Source organism: Colletotrichum costaricense, assembly GCF_030867565.1.
Source record: "Colletotrichum costaricense strain IMI 309622 chromosome Unknown Scaffold_20.1, whole genome shotgun sequence".
Lineage (NCBI taxonomy): Eukaryota > Fungi > Ascomycota > Sordariomycetes > Glomerellales > Glomerellaceae > Colletotrichum > Colletotrichum costaricense.
In genome coordinates, this window is record NW_026848249.1 from 778,528 (window position 1) to 799,282 (window position 20,755).

Consider the following 20,755-nt stretch of genomic DNA (forward strand, 5'->3'; position numbering starts at 1 on the left):
TCTCGTTGAGAGAGTAGCCAATAGCGGCTTCAATTACAATCGGCATCATCTATCTATGTACAGGTCGTCATAACGTCGTGGCTGTTTCCCAGCTCTCAATTTTCTAGAGCTTGCTGTGTCGTAATAGCTGGCCATGACTATTCGGTTTTATTCTCCAATGAATGCCAGATGATGCCAACCCAATGCATATGTAAAATCCAAGTATGTTCCAGAAGTCCGTTTCTCCCCGCCATTTAACGCCTTTGATGTTGAATGCAATTTGCTCCGATCCCAGACCGTGAAACGAGACGGGGTCTACTCAATTCGAGCCGATCGTTGTGACGCAATGCTGTTGCGCAGTGCTGGGTTCCGGCTCTTCCTGCTCAGCCTCTTCTCTCGGACCATGGGAATTCCTGGAGGCGGATCCGTGACTGCCGTTGTCCCGCTCATATGAGAGAGCACACTTCCTCGTTGTGGCAGGCCTTGGTGGCTGCTCATTGTGTATCCTTTCGTTGGTAAGGGAGACAGTATTCCGTTTTCACGCGAACTGTCACCGTCGCTCGATGCATCATTATCGATTCCCTTGCCCTTCTCATTCATCTCTTCATTCTTTCGCCTGGTGCTTAGTGCAGCGAGGCCACCGCCACCAAGAAGCGCGGAACGGAAATCGAAGAACCGCTCCTTCATGGGCTTTTTGGACGTCTCATCCAGCATCATGAAAATGACACCCACAATCAGAAGACCAAGCACAACCATCGTCAGGATTGCTGCACCTGCCGTATCGCCGCCGCCTAATGGTGGCAAGGTCGAGACCGCGGGGATCGTCCGACCGATGTCATTACCTCCGGCTCCAGGATCGCCCTGAGAGGTGCCGCCAACGTCTGCAGTATGAGGTGCATGAGAAGTTTCGATGAGGTTGCCAAGCGTGATTTCAAGCGCGGCCATCTGTTGTCCGACACCCTGCATTCCGTCCCAAGTCCCGTTTTCGGTCCACTTCAACCCACACATGCGTCCGTTCGTACCGCCTTTGCACTGCGATGCAGCCGCGATAGATGAAGCGCGGATCTTGGACATGATGCCATCAGTCAAGTGCGGGGCCCATTTAGTGATGGCCGCCAGCCAGCGGCTGAGGTATGCCTTGAAGGACTGCTGGTCGAGGTTGCAGAGTTCAACCGTCTCGCATGCTACCTCTTGCATGATGTTCTTCTCCTCGCCAACAAAGAAAACATCTGCGCCCTTGACCAGCCCGTCGAGTCGGTTCTTCCACACCTCGCTGCCAGTGTGATTGTACATGGCAGCAGCGCCGAGGATCATGCCGCCAGCATTGTAGGTCCATTGATATGGTACGATGTTGGTGCAGTTGTACTGAATGTGACCGCCGTCGAAGACATAGTAGTCGTCGGAAATGAACTTGACGTTAACCATCCAATCCCAGGTCTTCTCTGCCCAGTCGGAGTACGACGAGTTGCCGGTGTACACAGCCAGGCGTCCGGCAAGGGCGAAGAAGCAAGCTTGGGAAATGGTGTTCTTGTAGTCGTAGCCGTTATTCCACTGAAAGATCTGCCATCGAAGACCTCCTGCACAATGGTCAGGATCCCACCGCGCGGCCTGGGTGTTAAATACGGCCTGTGCCAGTGCAAGCCATTGTGGCTTGTCGTCCGGGGGGTTGGGGAACCCATACTCGGCGGCAGACATGACTGCGAGCCCCCAAAATCCTTGATCGTCGTTTCCTTCGGTTCGTGTCTGATTCTCTGGCATGTAATCGTTGAATTTGCCAACTTGGTGGAGGAGACCCTGAGTGACAACGTCGTTCCAAGTGCTGTCACCTGTGTAGTACCAGTAATCGATCATGGTGCCCATCATCGCGCCGGCCTCCCACCCTGGCATGATGTTAGTCGAGAGCAGAGCAGGGATTCGGGTGTGTACTTACAGTAGTATGGATCGGGGAGAAGACCTGGGGTCTTGCCAGGTTTGTCTCCGTCGTAGAACGACATGAGATCTTCGGTCATTGACCTCGCAATGGTTTTAATACCGGCTATGAATACCACTTGTGAGTCGAGATCGTCATCAGATTGCCATTTGCGCTCACCTTGATCACTTGTGTCCAAATTGTATGCCGTGGTGAACTGGACGGTTGCCAGTAAAAATGCCGGCAAAAGCCGGCTTACAGAAGCCCATGATGGCCGGCCCCGCATTGCGATCATGATGCGGTAGGTTGCAGTGGGAGGGATCCTTGGCTTCGATGAACGGACCGCATGAAAGGTTGGACTGAAGATTGGGAATCTGGGGGAAGCGTCGATTAAGTGTCAAGATAGAGATCGAGTGGATGCCGCAAGGTCGGAATAAGAAAGCGGCCAAAAACTTGCACAATGTCAAGACTTGCTGGCATAAACCGGGCAGACGGTGCGCATGGGAGTCGGGCCACGTTCGTGAGGTAATGGAGTAGCTCCGATGATGCGAGCTAAGAACTGGCAAGGTTGGTTGGCGTTTTTTCCCCTCTTCAACAAACGAAAGGTGAATTCGTATGGCGGCTGGTCTGTCCACACCACACACACTTGCGCACCAACACTGCTTTAAGCCTGGGAAAGTGCGTGTTCTTGTATGTTGGTGTTGGCATGTACGTGCATGCAGGTTGAACACACTACACCCCTCAAAGAAGCAGTAGCACCTTGTCAGTTTCCGAGGTGGTCAGGCAAGCCCAGTCTGCCAGGTTCAGGATCCAGGCTCTCGTCGTCCAGACCGAAGTAACCGGGGAGGATCGAGTAGGAGCGATGACGGTGGAGGTGCGCACGCTTGCTGCTGCCACTACTGGTTGACTGCTGCTGCTTCTTCTGTCTCTTAAGTCTGCATCTGCCTTAGTCGTCCGTGAGAGACAAACCGAAAAACGAAGGTGGGAGGGGAGAAGCAGCTTCTAGCCCCAAGTAAATACGAGTTTGGTCAGGAGCAGTCGAAGACACCAGCAAAGACGGAACCGTTCGAGTCGAGAGACCGAGGGAAGTAAAGGAGCGGCGGAGGTCCACTAATAGCTCCCAAAAAGCAATACGAACTTTGCAAAGAGGATCCCGCAAAGGCGAGATTTGCCTTCGTTTCTGGCTAAAGTTGGACTGGGGAACAACAAATAGGACAGGCACCGAGGTATGAGAGCCGAGTGCATTTCGGGACTGGTAAGACTGGATAATCAAGCAATCGCGAAACCAGCTGAACGAGACCCAGTCTTACAACTAACAATGTCTCACCGCCGTGTGTGCTTGTTGTGGTTTCGTGTGTTTGATGCCGTCCAGCGACTCCCAGCCATTGGGTAGCCTGCCGGTAGGTATTTTGTTTCTTTCCTGGTGCCAGAGTCAATTTGCCAGTTTGCCCTTGGTCTTTGGCCATCCTCCTTGCTTCTGTTTCTAGCGTTAGCATTGGCAGCTAAGCTTGTTCAACATGCTTGTGATGCTTGTGCAACCGTCCCATCCACAGCGCGTCTGGCTGTGGTCCGAACCCCTGCCATCCCATGAGCTTGGTGCTGCACATCGCTGACCCGTCGCTGGCATCCCCCAGCTCGCACTGCGTGAGGTAACTTAGTGACGTTTCCGGAACCCAGGTGGGAACTGTTGGGGCTACCTACATAGTGTAGGTTCTGGATCCCCCCCCCCCTGTGCCGCTGTCGACCCAAGGTTTGTTGCGAGAATCACTAAATCATCAATGTTTCCCAGCCTGCGTTTCTTGTCTCTGTGTCTCCTCTCTGGCCTAAAGCCTGCTTTCAGTGCCGAACGACCCACTGGTTCGTCTTTTGATCAGACATTGTGGCTGTTAATAATCGGATTAGCTTTTGCATCTGGTCAAAGTCGGACGACACTTGAGCGAATTGACTTTGTGAACACCATAGTGTCTTCGCGGTACTGTGTATGGTATCCTATTCTGGTGTCTTGGTTTTGCGCTGCGACCTTGCCCAGCAAGACGGCGCGGTGCAAGCAGCCATCTGCTTCTGCTTTTGGGCGACGGTATGCCGCATGATGCCACTTGTTGGAGTTCCGCTTGAATAACTTGGATGAATAACATGAATAAAACGGGGCTAGCTGACGTCGTTGATCAGCAGAGCTTCTGGGGGGTGGCTAGGAAGCGACAGGGCCAATATGCCGCTGGTCCCGGACTTTAGACTTGGTCCAATCAGTACCAAACAGTGCCCAAAGCTGTCCGGGCCGCCGCCTCCCTGCTGGTGGGCTACAAAGTAAGAATTGGTAGCGAGCGGGGGAATCGCCGTAGGCCGACGCCAAGAATCCTCCAGGTTGACTGCCGAGAATAGGGTCTTGATTCCTCCAGGTTCGGATGTTGTATGCTTGGAGCGATGTGATGCTTTCAGGGCAGACAGACAATCGAAGGACATCAGACGACCGTTTGCCGTCGCGTTATTAGATGACCTTGTCCTCATGTTCTCAGCCGTTGTAGGCCGTTTTAAAATTGATAAACCTGAAGCTTGGCGGCTGCTCGAGCGAATGAACCCATTTCCGCGAACGATTTAGCTTCAGCACTTGGTCGCTCCATTCCATCAGTGCATCGGGTCAGCCGCCGGCGCGCTTAGTAGGGGCACAAACTCGGAGCCGATCTTATGCAAATATCCATTCGTAGGCCTGGCCGTGAGTAAGCCATCGCATGGTAAATGCAGCCAGGCTCGCACTCTGAGCCCTCTCCAAACATTGCCGTCGAGACTGAAGAATGCGTTTCCATTTGGCCTAGGCAACAGCAAAGTAGCATGCCAGCGGAGCATCGTGGTACGTGGACCGCTTTGTCACCGGCTGGTTCGCTGGCATTGAGTCTCATCATTCCGCATTGCTGAGTGCGAAGAGCGCAATTTGCCCTTACAAAGTCCATTCCTCGGCAGCAAGCCTGAAATTATGATGTGTTCAACCGCATCTGGTCTCGTAGACACTTGCCAGTTGTCTCGTTGAACGCTCATGGTAACGTGCCAGCCCGACCGGTAGGCCGATGAAACGAAGTTGCGACCGTCCAGGGTTCGTCGAGATATCGCAAGCGGTAAGATCAGCTTTGCAGCGTGCTTTATGGGGGATGGTCCTGCAATAGCGACACAGGACGTGCGGAAGCGGTACGGGCTCAAGTCAACATGTGGGTATATCGTCGCCTTCTTTGCGCTCATGGCGATGTACCGGGTGCTACAGCGTTGGTGTCTCCGGCTTCATCTGGGTCTCTGGTCCTCGTGATGAATGTTGGAGTAGCGGCAGGTGTTCTCAACGTCCAGCCGGTGAAGTTCCTCCCTAGAGTTAAATTCCCGTTTCTCTCAGTGTACAAGAACGGATTCGATTGCCAATATAGGCATCTCTGCTTTGGGTGCTGCTGGCTTGGCAGTTCGATGTGTCTTTATACTGTCATTTTCTTCAACCTTGGCGGTGCTAGGCCTGGATAGATTGAAACCATCATCTACCATGGTCGACGAACGGCTGGAGTTTACGGTTTCTGGGTTACTGCTGTGGGCAGGCAGAAGATGGTATTGGAGAAATTCTGGTCTGGTCTGGGTGATGCAACGCCACTATGCTGCGCCACAAGACAGACCAATTTCGCCTTACGTAAGGTCTTGGCCGAAGGTCAAGCCACATGACACGGGTAATATTCGGACGCGGGTTTGTCATCGTATTCGGGGATAGTACGCGTATCACGTGGCAGGTTTTCACGTGCCGCCAAGGAGACAACCTGGAAATTTAGAGGTTGAGGATGGGATCGGATGAGATGGTGGCATGGTGCAAGTCATGGCTCCGGGGCAATTCAGTTCCGTCGGGGTCCAGGCTGTGAGTCGTGACGACCCTGCAGCACCGCCCCGATGATTACATCAGAAGCCGCGAGTCCGTGGCACTGGCTCCGACTACTTGGGAGGCGCCAGAAAACACCTTGCTGCGCAGAAAGCTGACGCCAATCTAATGCCCAGCCTTCTCAGCAGCAGTGTAGCAAAGCAAGTTGGGAAGGTCGGAGCAAAGGTCTCCATGGGAATAGTCCCTGGAACGAGTCTGCGTGACTGCGATTCCTTAGTGGTCCTCTCCCCTCTCAAGGAAGAGCTGACGAGGGAATGGCAGTGCTGGCCCGGAGACGCTTCCAGTTGCTCTCGTATTCAGGGAACAACCTTTGTTGGGCCTTTGTCATGTCTATGAGCACCCGCAGGCAGGGAGAGAGCCAAAAAGAACAGCAGACTTTTGAGTTGGAAAAAGACAGAGAGAAGAGAGGGCCACTTGGCACTGCGTTCGTGACTGACTGCGCATTTCCACTTTTCGCCAGGTTCCCCAGGCACCGGACGAAGGATACGTACCGCTCAGTCCGTCTCCGACCTGCTCGAAACGGTCGTTTTGATTGGCCCTCGTCCACCGTTCCACCATCCCTCTTCTTGACCCCCCCGGTGCCCCGTCTCCGTCCTGACGGCCGTGCAACTCACCATCTCACCCAGGGACCATTGGAATCAACTGGTTATTGTTGCTATCGGTCGGATTCATTGCCTTGTCGCGCGCCTCTTGCGCCCCTTCCAACCCTTGGGAGGTCCTGCTGCTAGTTTGTTCCAGTGGCTGGGTCGTTCCCAGCTCGACTAAAATTAGTGGTCCAGCATCCCCCAAGGTGGCCGTCGTCGTCCCCTTCCGACCGTCTTGAGTCTTCCTCACCACCCCAACCTGGAAACCCCCCGTGCCCCCGTGCCACCCCCCGGCAAGAAACAGCAGCGCATCCCCCCCCAAATCCTCAGACGGGGACCTTGTTTCGGCTGGGCTCTCGCCTCTTTTTCCAAGCGGGAGGCGTCTCATCACCTGAACCTGAACTTAACCACCTCATCAGCCCGCCTACACCCTCCAAGTCTCCAACCACCTTTTCTCCTCTTTCCCAACCACACTTCACACACTCTACAACCATCAATCAACAAACCGCGACCGATTGCCATTTGCATCCTCCAACAAACCCGGAACCTCGTTCAACTCAATCCTCAATCTCGCTTTCCCGAAGCAAGACTTTTATCCATCAGCTGCAGCTTCGAGCTCCGCCGGCAAACCCCAACTTCACCCTCCTCACATCTCCGTCACCACAGCGACAATGCCCGAAGACGCCCCCTACGACCCGTACATCCCCAGCGGCCAGGCTGCCAACACGGCCGGCACGCAACAGCAAGGAGGAGCTGGCGGCAACGCGAGAACCCAGGCCTTGCAAGCTGTAAGTTGCGCTGCTTTTTACTTGATGTTTTCATCGCGAGGTGGTTCTTTTTCGTTGGTTCGACCTTTTGCCCCGGATTACCCGACGCCAGATGACGACGACCGACCGAGCTACCCGCCCGACCTAAGCTGTCGCCAACTACGCCTGATTGGGGCATCGCATCAATTCTTCAGCTCGTCGGCCGCATATCGACGACAAGCGATATCGTACGCCGTTGAGCGGGAGATAAACAGTCGTCATACCTGACAACGTCGATCGCGTCGGTGATGGTTGTCAGAATGCCCACCGTGTCCCCTAGCCAACGCAATCGATAACAGTAATCTGGAAATCCCCAGCGAATTGACCACGATGCAACTTGACGAGCCTCTGCGACCGCACAGTATCTGAACACTAGGAACCACAATCGCTTTCCGATTTTTCATTGTTCGTCGCTGGCGTTGCAATCAGGGGCAAATTTGTTTCGCTTATTGCGTACTCGGAATCGTATCATCAGAGTCATGTGCTAATGATCTATTTATAGCAAATCGACGACACCGTCGGCGTGATGCGCGAGAACATCAACAAGGTCTCCCAAAGAGGCGAGCGTTTGGATGCTCTGCAAGATAAGACCGACAACCTGGCTGTGTCAGCTCAGGGCTTCCGTCGGGGCGCCAACCGCGTCCGCAAGCAGATGTGGTGGAAGGACGTCAAGATGCGCATGTGCTTGATTGCCGGCATCATCATCCTCATTCTCATCATTGTCATTCCAGCCGGTATGTCTCCCATTTTTCTCGAGCGCTTTTCCTTTGGATCGCGGCGTCTGTCTCTGTTCTGTGGCTCTAATCATTGTCAATGTTGTAGTCGTCGCAACGCGCTAACGTAACCCCCTCAGTTGTTGCTACTCGCAAGTAACAGATACCACACTTTTTGCATTATACTAGCCCCTTGGGCTCATGGTTCGCCCTCATGATATGGAAATGAATTGTCAGATATCTCGCAGGCTTCGAGCAACCGTGGGAGACGAGGGGATGAGGCGGCACACAGAGCCAACCTCTATGGGTTAATGACTTGGGAAGCGCGGAGGTTGTTCGAAACGGACTCCGATCTACTTCAACGGTCTGCATGCAAAGGCCTGCTCTGGCCGGCTCCGGGATTCGCTCCGAGGAAGCTAGCCAGTCGCAACGGCCCGGCTGCGGATCAACCGCATGTATGTATGAGGGATGGCAGGCGTTTGCGTAATTTGAATTCTCACTGGCCCTGGTTTTGATATCCAGTCTGGTCGCTTGTTGTATATGAATGAAGTGACGAGTCTTTTTTTCCACAGCAACTCTGCGAGATCTCTTTCATAACGGTGTCCGAACTTTCCGTGAACATTTTGACTGTGAATACAATGTTCTGGTTCATTATTGGTGCCTGCTGGATGATCCGTTTTCCTGCATCTCATTACGTGCTGATCGAAGGAAATCGAGATATCGAACCATGCCGATCAAAACTTGCTCAATGTGACGATGTTATCGGAATCAAGCTTCCAGGGCCCAGTGAATGGAACCATGAGGGATTCTGAAACTGCCAGTCTCGGTAGACGAGCCCCCTCTAGAAGAGTCTACCACGTATACTATCGGAGCCACGATCTCAAGCGGTGTGCGTACAAGTGTGTGTGTGGATGAATGAGAGCAGGTAAACGAGGACCAGCCAGGCAGTCAGTCTTGCATACTGCCGTGGGCCATCCTAAATAAAGTAGCAGTAGCCCACGGTTGGTATCCGTATTATTAGCCAAGGTAAGGTAAGGCAGCATGGCAGGTCCAGGTCCTGAATGGTTCATCTCAAGCTCGGCGATCTCTGCGCCGGTCCCCGGGATTGCGTCGGAATTTGGGCCAGCGGTGGTACGGATCCGAGAAGGCGTTTAGAGTTGACATTCGATGTCCACTCTTTTTTTCTGTCGTTTCCACATGGTTCAGGGACGACTAGAGTATAGAGGGAGGGAGGGTACGGAGAGAGACGAAGCTGGCCATTGCATTTTGGGATTCTTGTTGGGAGGATGGACGGTTTACTTTAGATGCGTGTTGGTTGGTTGCCAGTTTGTTCTTTTCTTCATGTGTGGTCTAGACATTTGCCGGGCTACATATGCACGGTCACGATGTTAAAAAAACAGCAGTCAGTCAGGAAGCAACGTCCGGAACATCTTCAACGATTGAGATGGGATGTCTGGCCTGCCTCGGCTCGTGTCAGGCGCTCTCGCTCTTCCCCCATTACTCCACCTAGCCGAGAAGAAGAATTGAAATTTTCAAGTAACATTTTCTAGGTTACGGAAATGCCTCTTTTAGCTTGTTGTGCAGTGCAGTGCAGCGAAGAGAAGAAAAAAGTGCATGGCTGCTGCAGATCCCGGTGGCCCAGCACACGCATTTGGTGATCTGTACGTACCGGGGTGATTCCTTATCAGATCCGACCAATAACCGGGGTGTCCACTCGTGATGGGGCGCTTTTTCCCGTTTTGAGGTTCGACGGGTGGATGAGGGTGGTGGTGACGGGTGGTGCAGCGGGAGTGGTTCTTGGTTGGGATTTGACTTGCTCGAGGTTTTCGCGACACTGGGAAGAAGGAGACATTCTAGTAGAATGGTATTTGGAAAGGCGGAAGCACGAAAGAGAAGAGTGTAGCATCGAGAAAGAAGAGAGAATTGTTTGAACGGCACATACCTAAGGTACCTAGCTCTTCCCAAATCGCCGCGATCGCATGTCACCGATGAGCTGCCAGCTGTCAAATGGCGCCCCAGATGCGGATGCGAAGTGTGGGCGGCCGGCGGCGAGCCAATGCAGACTGCCAATGGCAGCGGAGAGCGGTACCGGTCGATTTTTTCCCTTGGCTGGTGGAAGGTAATACCCGCCAATTGCTTCCCGCTCAGGTTCCTGCCTGCGGCCCTGCACAGTTGCTGGGTGCTCGGTGCCCCTGCCCCTCCTCCACACCTCCACTGCATCATACCGGCTCTGTTGCCCACGCACCGCACCACCGCCCACCACACCACCAAAAACGTCCAGTCACAGTCTCGCAGGCCTCAAAAAGTAAAAAGCCTCGTCTCTCCGATTCCCCAACACCTACGCTCTTCCTTCTCTCCCTCTTTCTTCCTTTACTCTCTTGCTCTCTCCTACTTTCTTCCGTTCCCCCGTCAATCACCCCTTATACCCTCCCGGGCTGTTCAATTGAACTGGAATTGGACACTCTTCCTGGCAGCTAGAAGAGTCAGAGAGAGAGTCAGTCAGTCAGACCGAGTTCGAAGCTAATCTGCCTGGGTCTGTTGTGTGAGGTGTTTGTGTGTGTGTGAGTCTTCTCTATCCTTCCCAGACCTCCAATGCTCCGTGAAGGAGCTCACGCACCTTGAATTGTACCCAAACGTCTTCCTTCCCCCTTCTATACCTCTCGTCGAGTCCATCCGCCTCCACATTGCTCGACCGCCGTTCCTCGGGAAGCCGACCGCAACGACCCCGAGGACGAGGGAATACGATACCGATAGTAGAGAGCACGGGCAGAAAGAGCAGATGACGAGGGCGAAGACCACGCAACACACATCTCTGCTTCTCAATTGCTTTCTTCGTTGACGTCGCAACCTGGCTGACCTGTTTTCCCACCAAAAGTCCAAATAGTCGCGATGCTCTCCGCAACCTCTGCCGTTTTTCGGGCCGGCGCCCGCCGCGCCGTGCCTCGTGTCGCTCGTCGCCAGAACATCGCCGCCACCCGAGTCAACAACCCCTTCCAGCGCCTCAATGCCATCCGCGCCCTCTCCTCCACCAGCTCCCAGTCCGAGCAGGCCAACCGCGACCGTACTCGCGCCATCATTATCCGCACACTGAGTCAGATCGGCAGCCGCCGCGAGGGCCAGCAATACCTCTCATACTTCACTTCCGTCTCGTCCCAGAAGTTTGCCGTGATCAAGGTCGGCGGTGCCATTCTCACCGACTACATTGATGACCTCTGCGAGAACATTGCCTTCCTCTACGAGGTCGGCCTGTACCCCGTCATTGTCCATGGCGCGGGCCCCCAGCTGAACCGTCTCCTCGAGGAGGCTGGTGTTGAGCCCCAGTTCGAGGAGGGTATCCGCGTCACCGACGGCAAGACCTTGACCGTTGCCCGCAAGCTCTTCCTCCAGGAGAACATGAAGCTCGTCGAGAAGCTCGAGAGCCTCGGCGTCCGCACCCGCCCTCTGACCACCGTCCTCACCGCCGACTACCTCGACAAGGAGAAGTGGAACCTCGTCGGCAAGATCAGCAGCGTCGACAAGGCCCCCGTTGAGCTCGCCATCTCCCAGGGCTACGTCCCTATCCTCACCTCCATGGCCGAGACCACCGAGGGTCAGATCCTCAACGTCAACGCCGATGTCGCTGCGGCTGAGCTGGCCCGCGCACTGGAGCCCTTGAAGATTGTCTACCTCTCCGAGAAGGGCGGTCTATTCAACGGCGAGACTGGCGACAAGATCTCCCACATCAACCTCGACGAGGAGTACGACCACCTCATGTCTCAATCCTGGTGCCGCTACGGCACTCGCCTCAAGATCAAGGAGATCAAGGAGCTTCTCGAGACCCTGCCCCGCAGCTCCAGCGTCGCCATCATCCACCCCAGCGACCTGCAGAAGGAGTTGTTCACCGACTCCGGCGCCGGTACCCTGATTCGCCGCGGCGACAAGATCGCCTTTTCCGACAGCATCGAATCGTTCCCCGATCTCGCCAAGCTGAAGCAGACCCTCATTCGCGACCGCGAGGGCATGGACGCCGAGGCCACCGTCGACCGTTACATCGACTTCCTCAAGGGCACCCCCTTCAAGGCCTACTACGACGAGCCCTTGAACTGCCTCGCCATCGTCCTGCCCCCCAACGAGAACCGATCCCACCCGACCCTGGCCACCCTCACCGTCACCAAGGAGGGATGGTTGAGCAACGTCACTGAGAACGTGTTCCACGCCATCAAGAAAGACCACCCCAAGCTCGTCTGGACCGTCAGCGAGGAGGACGAGAACCTCACCTGGTTCTTCGACAAGGCCGACGGAAGCTTCTCCAGCAAGGGCAACCAGCTCTTCTGGTACGGCATCGACAACCTCCAGGAGCTCGGCGTCTTGACCGACGAGTTCAACGCCCATGGTAGAGCCATGCTGGGCGACTCCAACCTTGAGGCCCGCCTCCGTCGCGCCGCCCAGACTTCGAGCCGCAACCTCAACCAGTCTTCCACCCCCGCCCAGGCCCGTGGCTTCTCAACGATGGCTCGCCGCCCGACATGGGCTCCGGCTGCCGCTGCTCTCTCGGGCAAGCGCACCTTCGCCACCTACACCACCACCAACCCCAACCCCCCTCTGGGCAAGAAGAACGCCTCCAACGACGTCCCCTCCCGCGTCGCTCTCATCGGTGCCCGTGGTTACACCGGCCAGGCTCTTATTGAGATGCTCAACGCGCACCCCAACATGGACCTCAGACACGTCTCGTCCCGTGAGCTCGCCGGCCAGAAGCTCGAGGGCTACACCAAGCGCGAGATCACCTACGAGAACCTGAGCCCCGACCAGGTCACCGAGCTCGAGAAGAAGGGCGCCATCGACTGCTGGGTCATGGCTCTCCCCAACGGTGTCTGCAAGCCTTACATTGAGGCCATCGCTGATGCCCGCAAGAGCGGTGCCGACCACCGCAGTGTCATTGTCGACCTATCTGCCGACTACCGCTTCGACAACACCTGGACCTACGGTCTGCCCGAGTTGACCGGCCGCTCCGAGATCTACAAGGCTGACAAGATCTCCAACCCCGGTTGCTATGCCACCGCTGCGCAGCTTGGTATTGCGCCCCTCGTCGAGCACCTCGGCGGCTCCCCCTCCGTCTTCGGCATTTCTGGCTACTCAGGCGCCGGCACCAAGCCCTCCCCCAAGAACGACGTCAACCTGCTCAAGGACAACCTCATGCCCTACAGCTTGACTGACCACATCCACGAGCGCGAGATCAGCGCCAAGCTCGGCACCGACGTCGCCTTCTCCCCGCACGTCGCCTCCTGGTTCCGTGGTATCCAGGCCACCATCCACATCCCCCTCAACAAGACCATCACCTCGCGTGACATCCGCCAGATCTACCAGGACCGCTACGCCGGCGAGAAGCTCGTCAAGGTCATTGGCGACTCACCGCAGGTCAAGAACATTATGAACAAGCACGGTGTTGAGATTGGTGGTTTCGCTGTCCACAGCAGCGGCAAGCGCGTCGTCGTTTGCGCTACCATTGACAACCTGCTCAAGGGCGCGGCAACTCAATGTCTTCGTAAGTCAACCCCACCTCTATCTAGGCCCCTCGGAAGAAGCAAGTATATTAACACTCTGCCACAGAGAACATGAACCTCGCCCTCGGCTACGCCGAGTACGAGGGTATTCCCACCATGTAAGGGGCTCAGGCGTCCAATGATCAAGGAGCGGATTAGATTCACAAAGGCTCGGCGCGGACACTCAAACTTATCTGGAGTCATAACCGGTTCAAAAAGCATCTTCCAATTTTTTTCTTCTCTTTTTCAAATCCTGTTTCCCTCTGGTTTTTCAACTGCGTGGTCTGCTTTTCCCTCTCTACCTACAAGCCCCTTTTTGGATACCTCACAATCAGGGGCACTCTGACTCTTTTCTTTTTTATCATCCTGCTTCAGGGGACTCTGGGGTGCGGGGCAATCGTTCCGTTGGGGACCGTCTTTCATGACGTGAGTTGTTGTATGCATGTATATACCGGGTTACGAGTTAAGAAAGAGGTAATTATACAGATTTAAAGCATTGCTTGAATATTATCGTGACGTCGATGAGCTGAGGTTTGTCAAGGCTTGCCAGGCAAGCTTAGCTATTCTTGTCACGATTCAAGTTGAACTACAATTTAACTCATTGTATACACAAAAGGAGCCCTTTGAGCCGCAATCTTGTGATGTAGAAACAAGATTGGCTATGAAGAGAAGATCGAACGTGCTTCCCGTCAGGCTTGTAGCAATAACAGCCGCCGTACCTCGTAGATGTCGATGGGGTGCATAAGTGGCGCCTCGGGCTCCCACGCCAGAGGTTTTCCTTCGCGCTCCCTCTCATCGAGGTACTCGGGCGCCAGAGTGAGTATCGATGAAGTCTCCGTCGCGCTCGTCTCGTCTTTGAAGATGACGATGGAGGGGGCTGAATGGAGTATACCTAGGGCGAGGGGCGAAGGGGGGGGGGGGGTGGTATCTTGATGTAAAGCCTGCCTTTTGTGAGGTTGGTAGGATCTATGAGGCAACGCACAGCCTGCCTTTTGTGAGGTTGGTAGGATCTATGAGGCAACGCACAGCCTGCCCTTGTACAGTGCGTTTCTGGTGTGCAAGGGACCTCTGCTCCGAGCGAGTTGAGGTGCCGCTGCTGCTTTGCGTCCATGTCGAAGACGATTTTATCCAACATTGGTGGTAATTTACGAGGTATGGCATATCATCGCTGTTCTATAGGTGTTCTCTACTCATCCCTGGTGTATTCAGTTATGAATATTTGGGCTCTATTACCAGAAGAAGATGAAAAGGCGTAACTCTCTGGGCCACCCCCGGCAAATACTTATCAACATCCGTTTTGTACCGGCTTTGCCGGCAGACTGGCGGACTCTCTGAAGACGAGGCCAAGAATTTCTTGAGTCTTTCAGACGGACCTACCGAGGGGGACGAAAGTATAGATCGCGTGCTCTCTGCGCATGTTAACCAGTGGGAACTCATGAGCACCCAATCCGCTTCGGAAGAGGATGGCGAGGGGTAGGTATTGGTGAGATAACTGCCAACTGGTGATACCGCAACGGCCAAAGACAAAACCGGCAACAGAACAGCCTTCTTCTTCTCCTCAAACAAGATCGCCAAGAACAATGTACCTGATAGAACACAAAACCACATTGCATCTTGTAGAACACCAGAAGGGTACACATTCGGGGTCCATGTCACTATTTAAATACTCGTAGCTCGGGCGCCGTTATTATCTGAGCCCGTGACATATAAATTTTCACCATGAAGGTAGGGGCTAGAAGCTCGTAGTAGTACTATTCAGTGCACTTAACTTGGCCTCTCTACCTAGAATAGACCTGTCCATAGGCAGACATCCCTTGACCTCAGAGAATTTCCCGTCTCCTCCCGTGATGCTTGAGTCCCTCCCGTATTGTGTTACATGGCACCCCAGGAAGTTGATTTCAATATCGAAACTCGCCATAAGAGCCGTGGAGTCCTAAGGTGCCCCACAGTATCGTTCGGAGGATTGGATTTCCAATTTGATCAACTGCCTACGGAAATCGAAACCCATTATATCTCCCTTCAGGAACCTCCTTGGATAGCGGGAAATGAAGATGGTAATGGATAACGCGGTACCATGCAGAGATTTAAGCATCTGTTCAGGTATATCCTGATGAGCATGGTTATGCAACGCCGATACTATACCAGACGTCTTCTATGTCTTGAGTATCTATCAGTATTATTGAGCTCGAATTTTCAGCCTCCCATTAGACATCAATAATCGGCTTGCCACTTCTTGTGCTTTACTGATCCACTGAATCTTTTAGTCTCGTTCATCTCGAACGTGATTTCCCAGGCTGGGGAGGTCGAGCCTATCACGGGAACTGTAAGCTTCTTCGAGGTGAATGACAGTACAGCAGACCGCTTCGACGTTCCCAAGTCGAATGCAACCTTATTGGACGTGGGTAAGCCAATTTGCGTGAGAAGGTCATTAAAGCCCAAATTATCAGGCTCCTCGGAATTCAGAAAAGAGTGAATATGGTCCACTTTTGCCTGAAATTCACCGTATCTCTCAAGGAGGGTTCCCTTCACTTCCTGGATGTCACTGTGAATCTCGTGCGGGTTGAAAATGAAGACAATATCTGTCCTGTAGTCTTCGCGGGGGATCGCCTCGTGGTTTGTAGAGGGGACTGCGTGGTAAACGTGAAAGAGGATAGACCCGCAAAGACGCGTCGGGTACGCCACGAATTCCAGTTCCTCATCGTGCCACTTCGACCATGGCCAGGCCTCTGCGACCTTCATATTTTTGGGGCAACGGAATTTCATTTTCACCAGGTCCCATCCGCCGTGGCTGAGTAGGCGAATTGGATAACTCGAGGTATTGACGAGCAGGCTGAACTCTCGTCGGCGCTGGGCGTCTATGTGGAAAATGCAAGTTGAGGCGCATTGATCCAGAGCCTCTCGTATGAAGGAGCCGCCTACAACTTTAACGAGGCGGATAGCAACGTGTTTCTCGCCACGAGAGCCACAGTGTATGTAATAACGGCGTCCGCTGACTTCGGGCGCTTCTTCCCAGACGAGCTCGGTGTAAATTTTGATGCAATTCTTCGTCAACTCAAGCGTCGGTCGCCTGATAGGCGGCGGATAGATCTTTCTTTGATGGCGGTGAACGGCAAAGTCGTCTGCGGATTCGGCGAGCACGCCGCCGAAATTCCGGCCGTTGTCAAAGAAGCACTGATCTGGCGGCGGTCTATGTCGGGCTCTCTCCCATGCAAAGATCGTCACATCGTCGCTCTCGCGCAGAATCTCATTCTGGAGTCTTTGAAATGCCTTCTCTTCTTCACCGTAAAAGAGAGGCATATTGATACCGAATATGCCCATAAGACAGTAGGCGGCGTCCTCGACACGTGTTGTCTCCCGCCCTGCGGCCCAGGACATCTTCTCGGCGACGCAGGTGTGCAACAAAGAGCGATGGCGGTTGCCGAGGACATCTTTGGCGATGGCTGTTATAGCGTGGAGCTGGTCGACAAGACCACTTTTGCAGCCGACGAGGTTCCAGTCTCGGTCGTAGAATTCGACTTCCTTGGGCGCGATGAGTTCTTGGAGGGTCCAGCCCCGCGTGAACCAGCGACATTGACCCAAGTCTCCACTACCGTCGAAGTCGCTGTCAATGTCGGCGGAGGGGTCCAGGTCAGATAACCAGGCATAACAGATGGCTGCTCGCTGATACCACTTGAACATTGAGTTGATGGCCTCCGTCAGCTCAGCACTGCTTGACTTGTCGATACAACACGTGTCGACCCACGCGTACTGCAGCTCTTGTTGTTGAGCTAGCCCGCAGGCTTTTGCGATCTTGACGAAGCCGGCCTTCCTGATAGTCTGTTCCCGAACTAAGAACCTTGGATCCTTCATATCCTGGAATGTCACTTCATCCTTTCCCCATGTGTGCGAAAGGATTGCGTAGGGTGGTATGTCTCTGCCGATGAACTCTTCAAGGTTGTGGGATGACGTGTTGATGAGCCACATTTGGAGGCGTGCGTGAGGGCAAATGAGAACGATGGGATGATTGAGCGGTTCTTCTGGTTCAGCATGGGACGAGGTTGTGCCAATAAAGAAATCTCCTGCTTATATGCAGTCGGAAGATGTGGTGAAGTTGTAATCACATTACGGGGCATCAATCTGGCATAAGTGGAGGTGACGTAAAGTACCTCACTACCAAATGTGCCTTCCATCTCACGCTCACCATTGCAATTGGGCAGTCATATCCAATGCAGGGGAGCAGGAAAGCGCTACCAAGATTCGACCCTCTTTCATGCATGACATCTCACTCAAAGCCACTGGATGCTCATCAAAGTCGACTGAAACATCGCGGACGGTTAAAGTATCAACCATAGCAGTATACCACTCCAATTAAATGTAATTATGTGAGAAACAAGATGGCACTTCTTCTCAAGTATAATGTCTGCTCACCAGAGCTTCAAAGAATGAGAGTTGTTGTGAGACACTACGTCGCCTCTACTTACAGGTACGCAACAGCCACAGAGCCCATGAACCCCATCATAGCAAACTTGAGCGAGGCATCAAAACTTCTCGAACTCGCCCCAGCCGGAGTGAAATTCGCAGTCGGCTTGACACCGTCAGTGAAGGGGGCATTGGCAGCTTGAACTGCTCCGGGGAAGGCAGCCGTTGAGGTTCCTGGGCTCAACTTGGGTGATGCTGGGTTGAGGACACTGTTCGTATGTAAGTAACCTGGAAAGCTATGAGCTGGGAATGGAACAAGACATGCTTACCTATCAATGACGTGCATAACACCGTCGCTGGTAATGATATCCTTGATAGTAACCTTGGCAGAGTTGGCAAAGACGGTAGTATCCTCCTTCCGCAGCGAAACCTTCTCGCCCATCAGACTCTTATATCCCATCTTGGTTGCCACTCCTGTGGTGAACCGGACCTGGTTCATGAGAACGTGATACTGTAGGATCCTAGCAAGATCCGCAGGTTCCATCGACGCAACCGTAGCCCCAATAGCCTGGAACGCAGCATTCGTCGGTGCAAAGACAGTCGCGGCCTGCAAAGAGTTGACACCATCGACCAACCCAGCTTTTATCAACGCGCCCGCCATGCTCGTGAGGCCCGTGTTCATAGCCGTGTCGGCGGGGGATCCGGGGAACGTCAAGACGGTATCGATGATGTGAAGTACGCCGTTCTGGAAGGCGACGTCGGCTTTTGTGATGACGCTCATCTGCTTGTAGCCGCTGAATACCCTGCCCTGGTCACCCTTCCTGACAAGCTCGACCTTTTGATTACCCGTGACGTTGGCGGTGGGCATCTCGAGGAGGGTCTGGGCGAACTTGGGCTGTTCGAAAAACATGGTGGCCGTGGTCTTGCCGCTGACGACGTGGTAGCTTAGGAGATCGGCGAGGAAAGTTGCGTTGGTCGCCTTCTGGGCAAACGTAGGGTCCATCTGCATCATCTTGACGAAGGCATCGTTGGAGGGAGCGAGGATGGTGACGTCCTTGGCTTTAACGAGGGTCTGGTTCAGTGCTGGAACCATCGCCAGAAGTGCTATTTGGTGGTGTTAGTAGTCACGCTCTTCTGCCCATACACGGCCTATCCTATGGAAGAACATACAGGTCAGAGTACTCAAGGTATCATTATTGCTCTTGAGTACATCCATAAGAGGTGGAGCCGCTGCCGCCAGTGCAGCAAAGGCGAGCGTGAAGAAGCTCGTCGGCTGCATTGTGCGGGAGCGGGCGAAGCGAAACGGGAAGCCAGCCCGGTGATGTTAAAGAAAAGAAAGGAAAAGTGAAGACTTGGAATTTTAGGTTCAAGCCAGGACGACGATCTACGGGAACGAGCCGACTAGTAATACTTATACTGACAAGTCTCAACCCAACCTTCCGGGTCCGAGAGGCGGGGGAGGCATGTCTTGACACTTTTTTGCCAAGGTCAGACGGTTTACCACCACATAGGATAGAACCTTCGGCCTGCCATCAACGGATGGAGCATTGCAATACGACGACCAAAATAAGCACCGGAGGTGGGTCTCTTCTGGGCCCGGTTGTGTTTTGTCTCCTGATGCAACTTCATCTTTCTTTCCAGGCCCTCGTAACGACCCGTTATCTGTGAAGGACGCGTGGAGCCTTTTCGACGTGGGAGGACCCGCGGGAAGCAAGCTTGACACTTATGTCCCGGCGCGCGGCCGTCCCGAAGCATGGTGGACCCATCAGCCTTACTACATACCTTTCACGATACCAGGGAAACATGGGAGAGGAGATACACAGAGAGGCTCTTGCGCCGTGAGAGAAGAGAGGGGCCAAAACGTAGTGGGCGAATCAAAAGACGTCTGAATACATCCTGACCATCCATTTTTCCCCCTTCTATGGTGCCTGCTGCGTAAAGGTTGACGGGAAGTGGTGGTGGATTCTCTTCTTCTCATTGGTTCTGGGACAGCGGTGCGGCGGTAAGGGAAAGGTGCTGTGCGGGAGATCGACGAGTAGAAGCGGCGGGATGACGGTGAAACATGCCTCAGAGCAACAGGCGGAAACGCATCCATGCGCAGTGGGGGCCCTTTTCTCAGACGGAGGGAAAGTTATTTTCAGGAAGGGCGAGGCGTGCTATCGATAGAGCCGCATCTTCGAGAAGGCTACCGTCCAGAGACAGTTGCAGAAAGATTAGGTTGAGCAGCACTGACTTATTAGAGATCCTCATAAAGGTAGTGCCAAGTCAGACCGACGGCGTTGGCAAAGACCACAGGTTCTGTTTATCTGAACTTGGAGAACAGCAACTTCATGATCTAAATCTGTAAGAAGAGAGCCACTTGTGATGGAACGTAGCGGGAGAGACCGGAGCGAGTCGAGGAGCTTGAGGTGCTTGAGACAAGCACTGACAGGTTTCCAAAATGGAAAACGATGCTGGGGGTTGAAGTTATTCGCGGATCGAAGCCCCGGGTGGAGATGGCCGGAGTGGGCCCGGTCGGGCGCTCCCTGGTGCAAAAACACCGTGCTGCCCTTTTGCTTACCTAAAGCGTGGATGACTCAGCTATCTCCTTGGTGCAATTCCCAGAAATTCCCCTGACAGACATGCATCGCACCGCGCCGCACCGCCTGCAACTCTTTTGTCTTAGATTCCACACTGCCGCGGCCGAACAGGCTCCCTGCCCGTCGTGCTGTAGCACAATGCACCGCAGCGATCCCATCTATTGCCCGTCGTAGAAGAGGTATGCTGGACTTCGGGTGACCGAGCGCACGGCTATCACGGCAGCGTCGGTAACTCTTTCGAGAAAGCTTAAACACGTTCCGTGGGCCTCAGCAAGGATCGTCCCTTCGCACGCAAGACGCTGGATGTCGCCTTGAGTTGGAGGCTTTTCTTTGGTTTGGGCCGTTTCCTGCGCTGAACGTCGGTCTTCAGCCA

At 54.0% G+C, this 20,755-nt stretch overlaps 7 protein-coding genes across 7 annotated transcripts; 2 read left to right on the forward strand and 5 right to left on the reverse strand.

The window, feature by feature from the left end:
- Positions 1–294: 294 nt before the first annotated feature.
- Positions 295–2,183, reverse strand: CCOS01_14434 (glycosyl hydrolase family 76; the record flags this gene model as incomplete). The annotated part of the gene is made up of 2 exons (XM_060462578.1): positions 295–1,859; positions 1,910–2,183. 2 exons carry the CDS (start codon positions 2,181–2,183, stop codon positions 295–297), a joined length of 1,839 nt encoding a protein of 612 aa, XP_060307063.1.
- A 1,853-nt stretch (positions 2,184–4,036) lies between these two features.
- On the reverse strand, positions 4,037–4,393 carry CCOS01_14435 (uncharacterized protein; the record flags this gene model as incomplete). Its single annotated transcript, XM_060462579.1, has 1 exon — positions 4,037–4,393. The coding sequence occupies one exon, from the start codon at positions 4,391–4,393 to the stop codon at positions 4,037–4,039; it is 357 nt and encodes a 118-aa protein (XP_060307064.1).
- A 357-nt stretch (positions 4,394–4,750) lies between these two features.
- Positions 4,751–5,116, reverse strand: CCOS01_14436 (uncharacterized protein; the record flags this gene model as incomplete). Its single annotated transcript, XM_060462580.1, has 1 exon — positions 4,751–5,116. The coding sequence occupies one exon, from the start codon at positions 5,114–5,116 to the stop codon at positions 4,751–4,753; it is 366 nt and encodes a 121-aa protein (XP_060307065.1).
- Positions 5,117–7,038: 1,922 nt separating this feature from the next.
- On the forward strand, positions 7,039–8,046 carry CCOS01_14437 (synaptobrevin; the record flags this gene model as incomplete). Its single annotated transcript, XM_060462581.1, has 3 exons — positions 7,039–7,155; positions 7,676–7,907; positions 8,027–8,046. The coding sequence occupies 3 exons, from the start codon at positions 7,039–7,041 to the stop codon at positions 8,044–8,046; spliced, it is 369 nt and encodes a 122-aa protein (XP_060307066.1).
- A 2,729-nt stretch (positions 8,047–10,775) lies between these two features.
- On the forward strand, positions 10,776–13,528 carry CCOS01_14438 (N-acetyl-gamma-glutamyl-phosphate reductase; the record flags this gene model as incomplete). Its single annotated transcript, XM_060462582.1, has 2 exons — positions 10,776–13,407; positions 13,473–13,528. The coding sequence occupies 2 exons, from the start codon at positions 10,776–10,778 to the stop codon at positions 13,526–13,528; spliced, it is 2,688 nt and encodes an 895-aa protein (XP_060307067.1).
- Positions 13,529–14,094: 566 nt separating this feature from the next.
- Positions 14,095–14,540, reverse strand: CCOS01_14439 (uncharacterized protein; the record flags this gene model as incomplete). The annotated part of the gene is made up of 2 exons (XM_060462583.1): positions 14,095–14,282; positions 14,447–14,540. The coding sequence occupies 2 exons, from the start codon at positions 14,538–14,540 to the stop codon at positions 14,095–14,097; spliced, it is 282 nt and encodes a 93-aa protein (XP_060307068.1).
- Positions 14,541–15,616: 1,076 nt separating this feature from the next.
- On the reverse strand, positions 15,617–19,082 carry CCOS01_14440 (fasciclin domain-containing protein; the record flags this gene model as incomplete). Its single annotated transcript, XM_060462584.1, has 5 exons — positions 15,617–17,418; positions 17,511–17,521; positions 17,866–18,072; positions 18,133–18,907; positions 18,974–19,082. 5 exons carry the CDS (start codon positions 19,080–19,082, stop codon positions 15,617–15,619), a joined length of 2,904 nt encoding a protein of 967 aa, XP_060307069.1.
- Between the last annotated feature and the right edge of the window lie 1,673 nt (positions 19,083–20,755).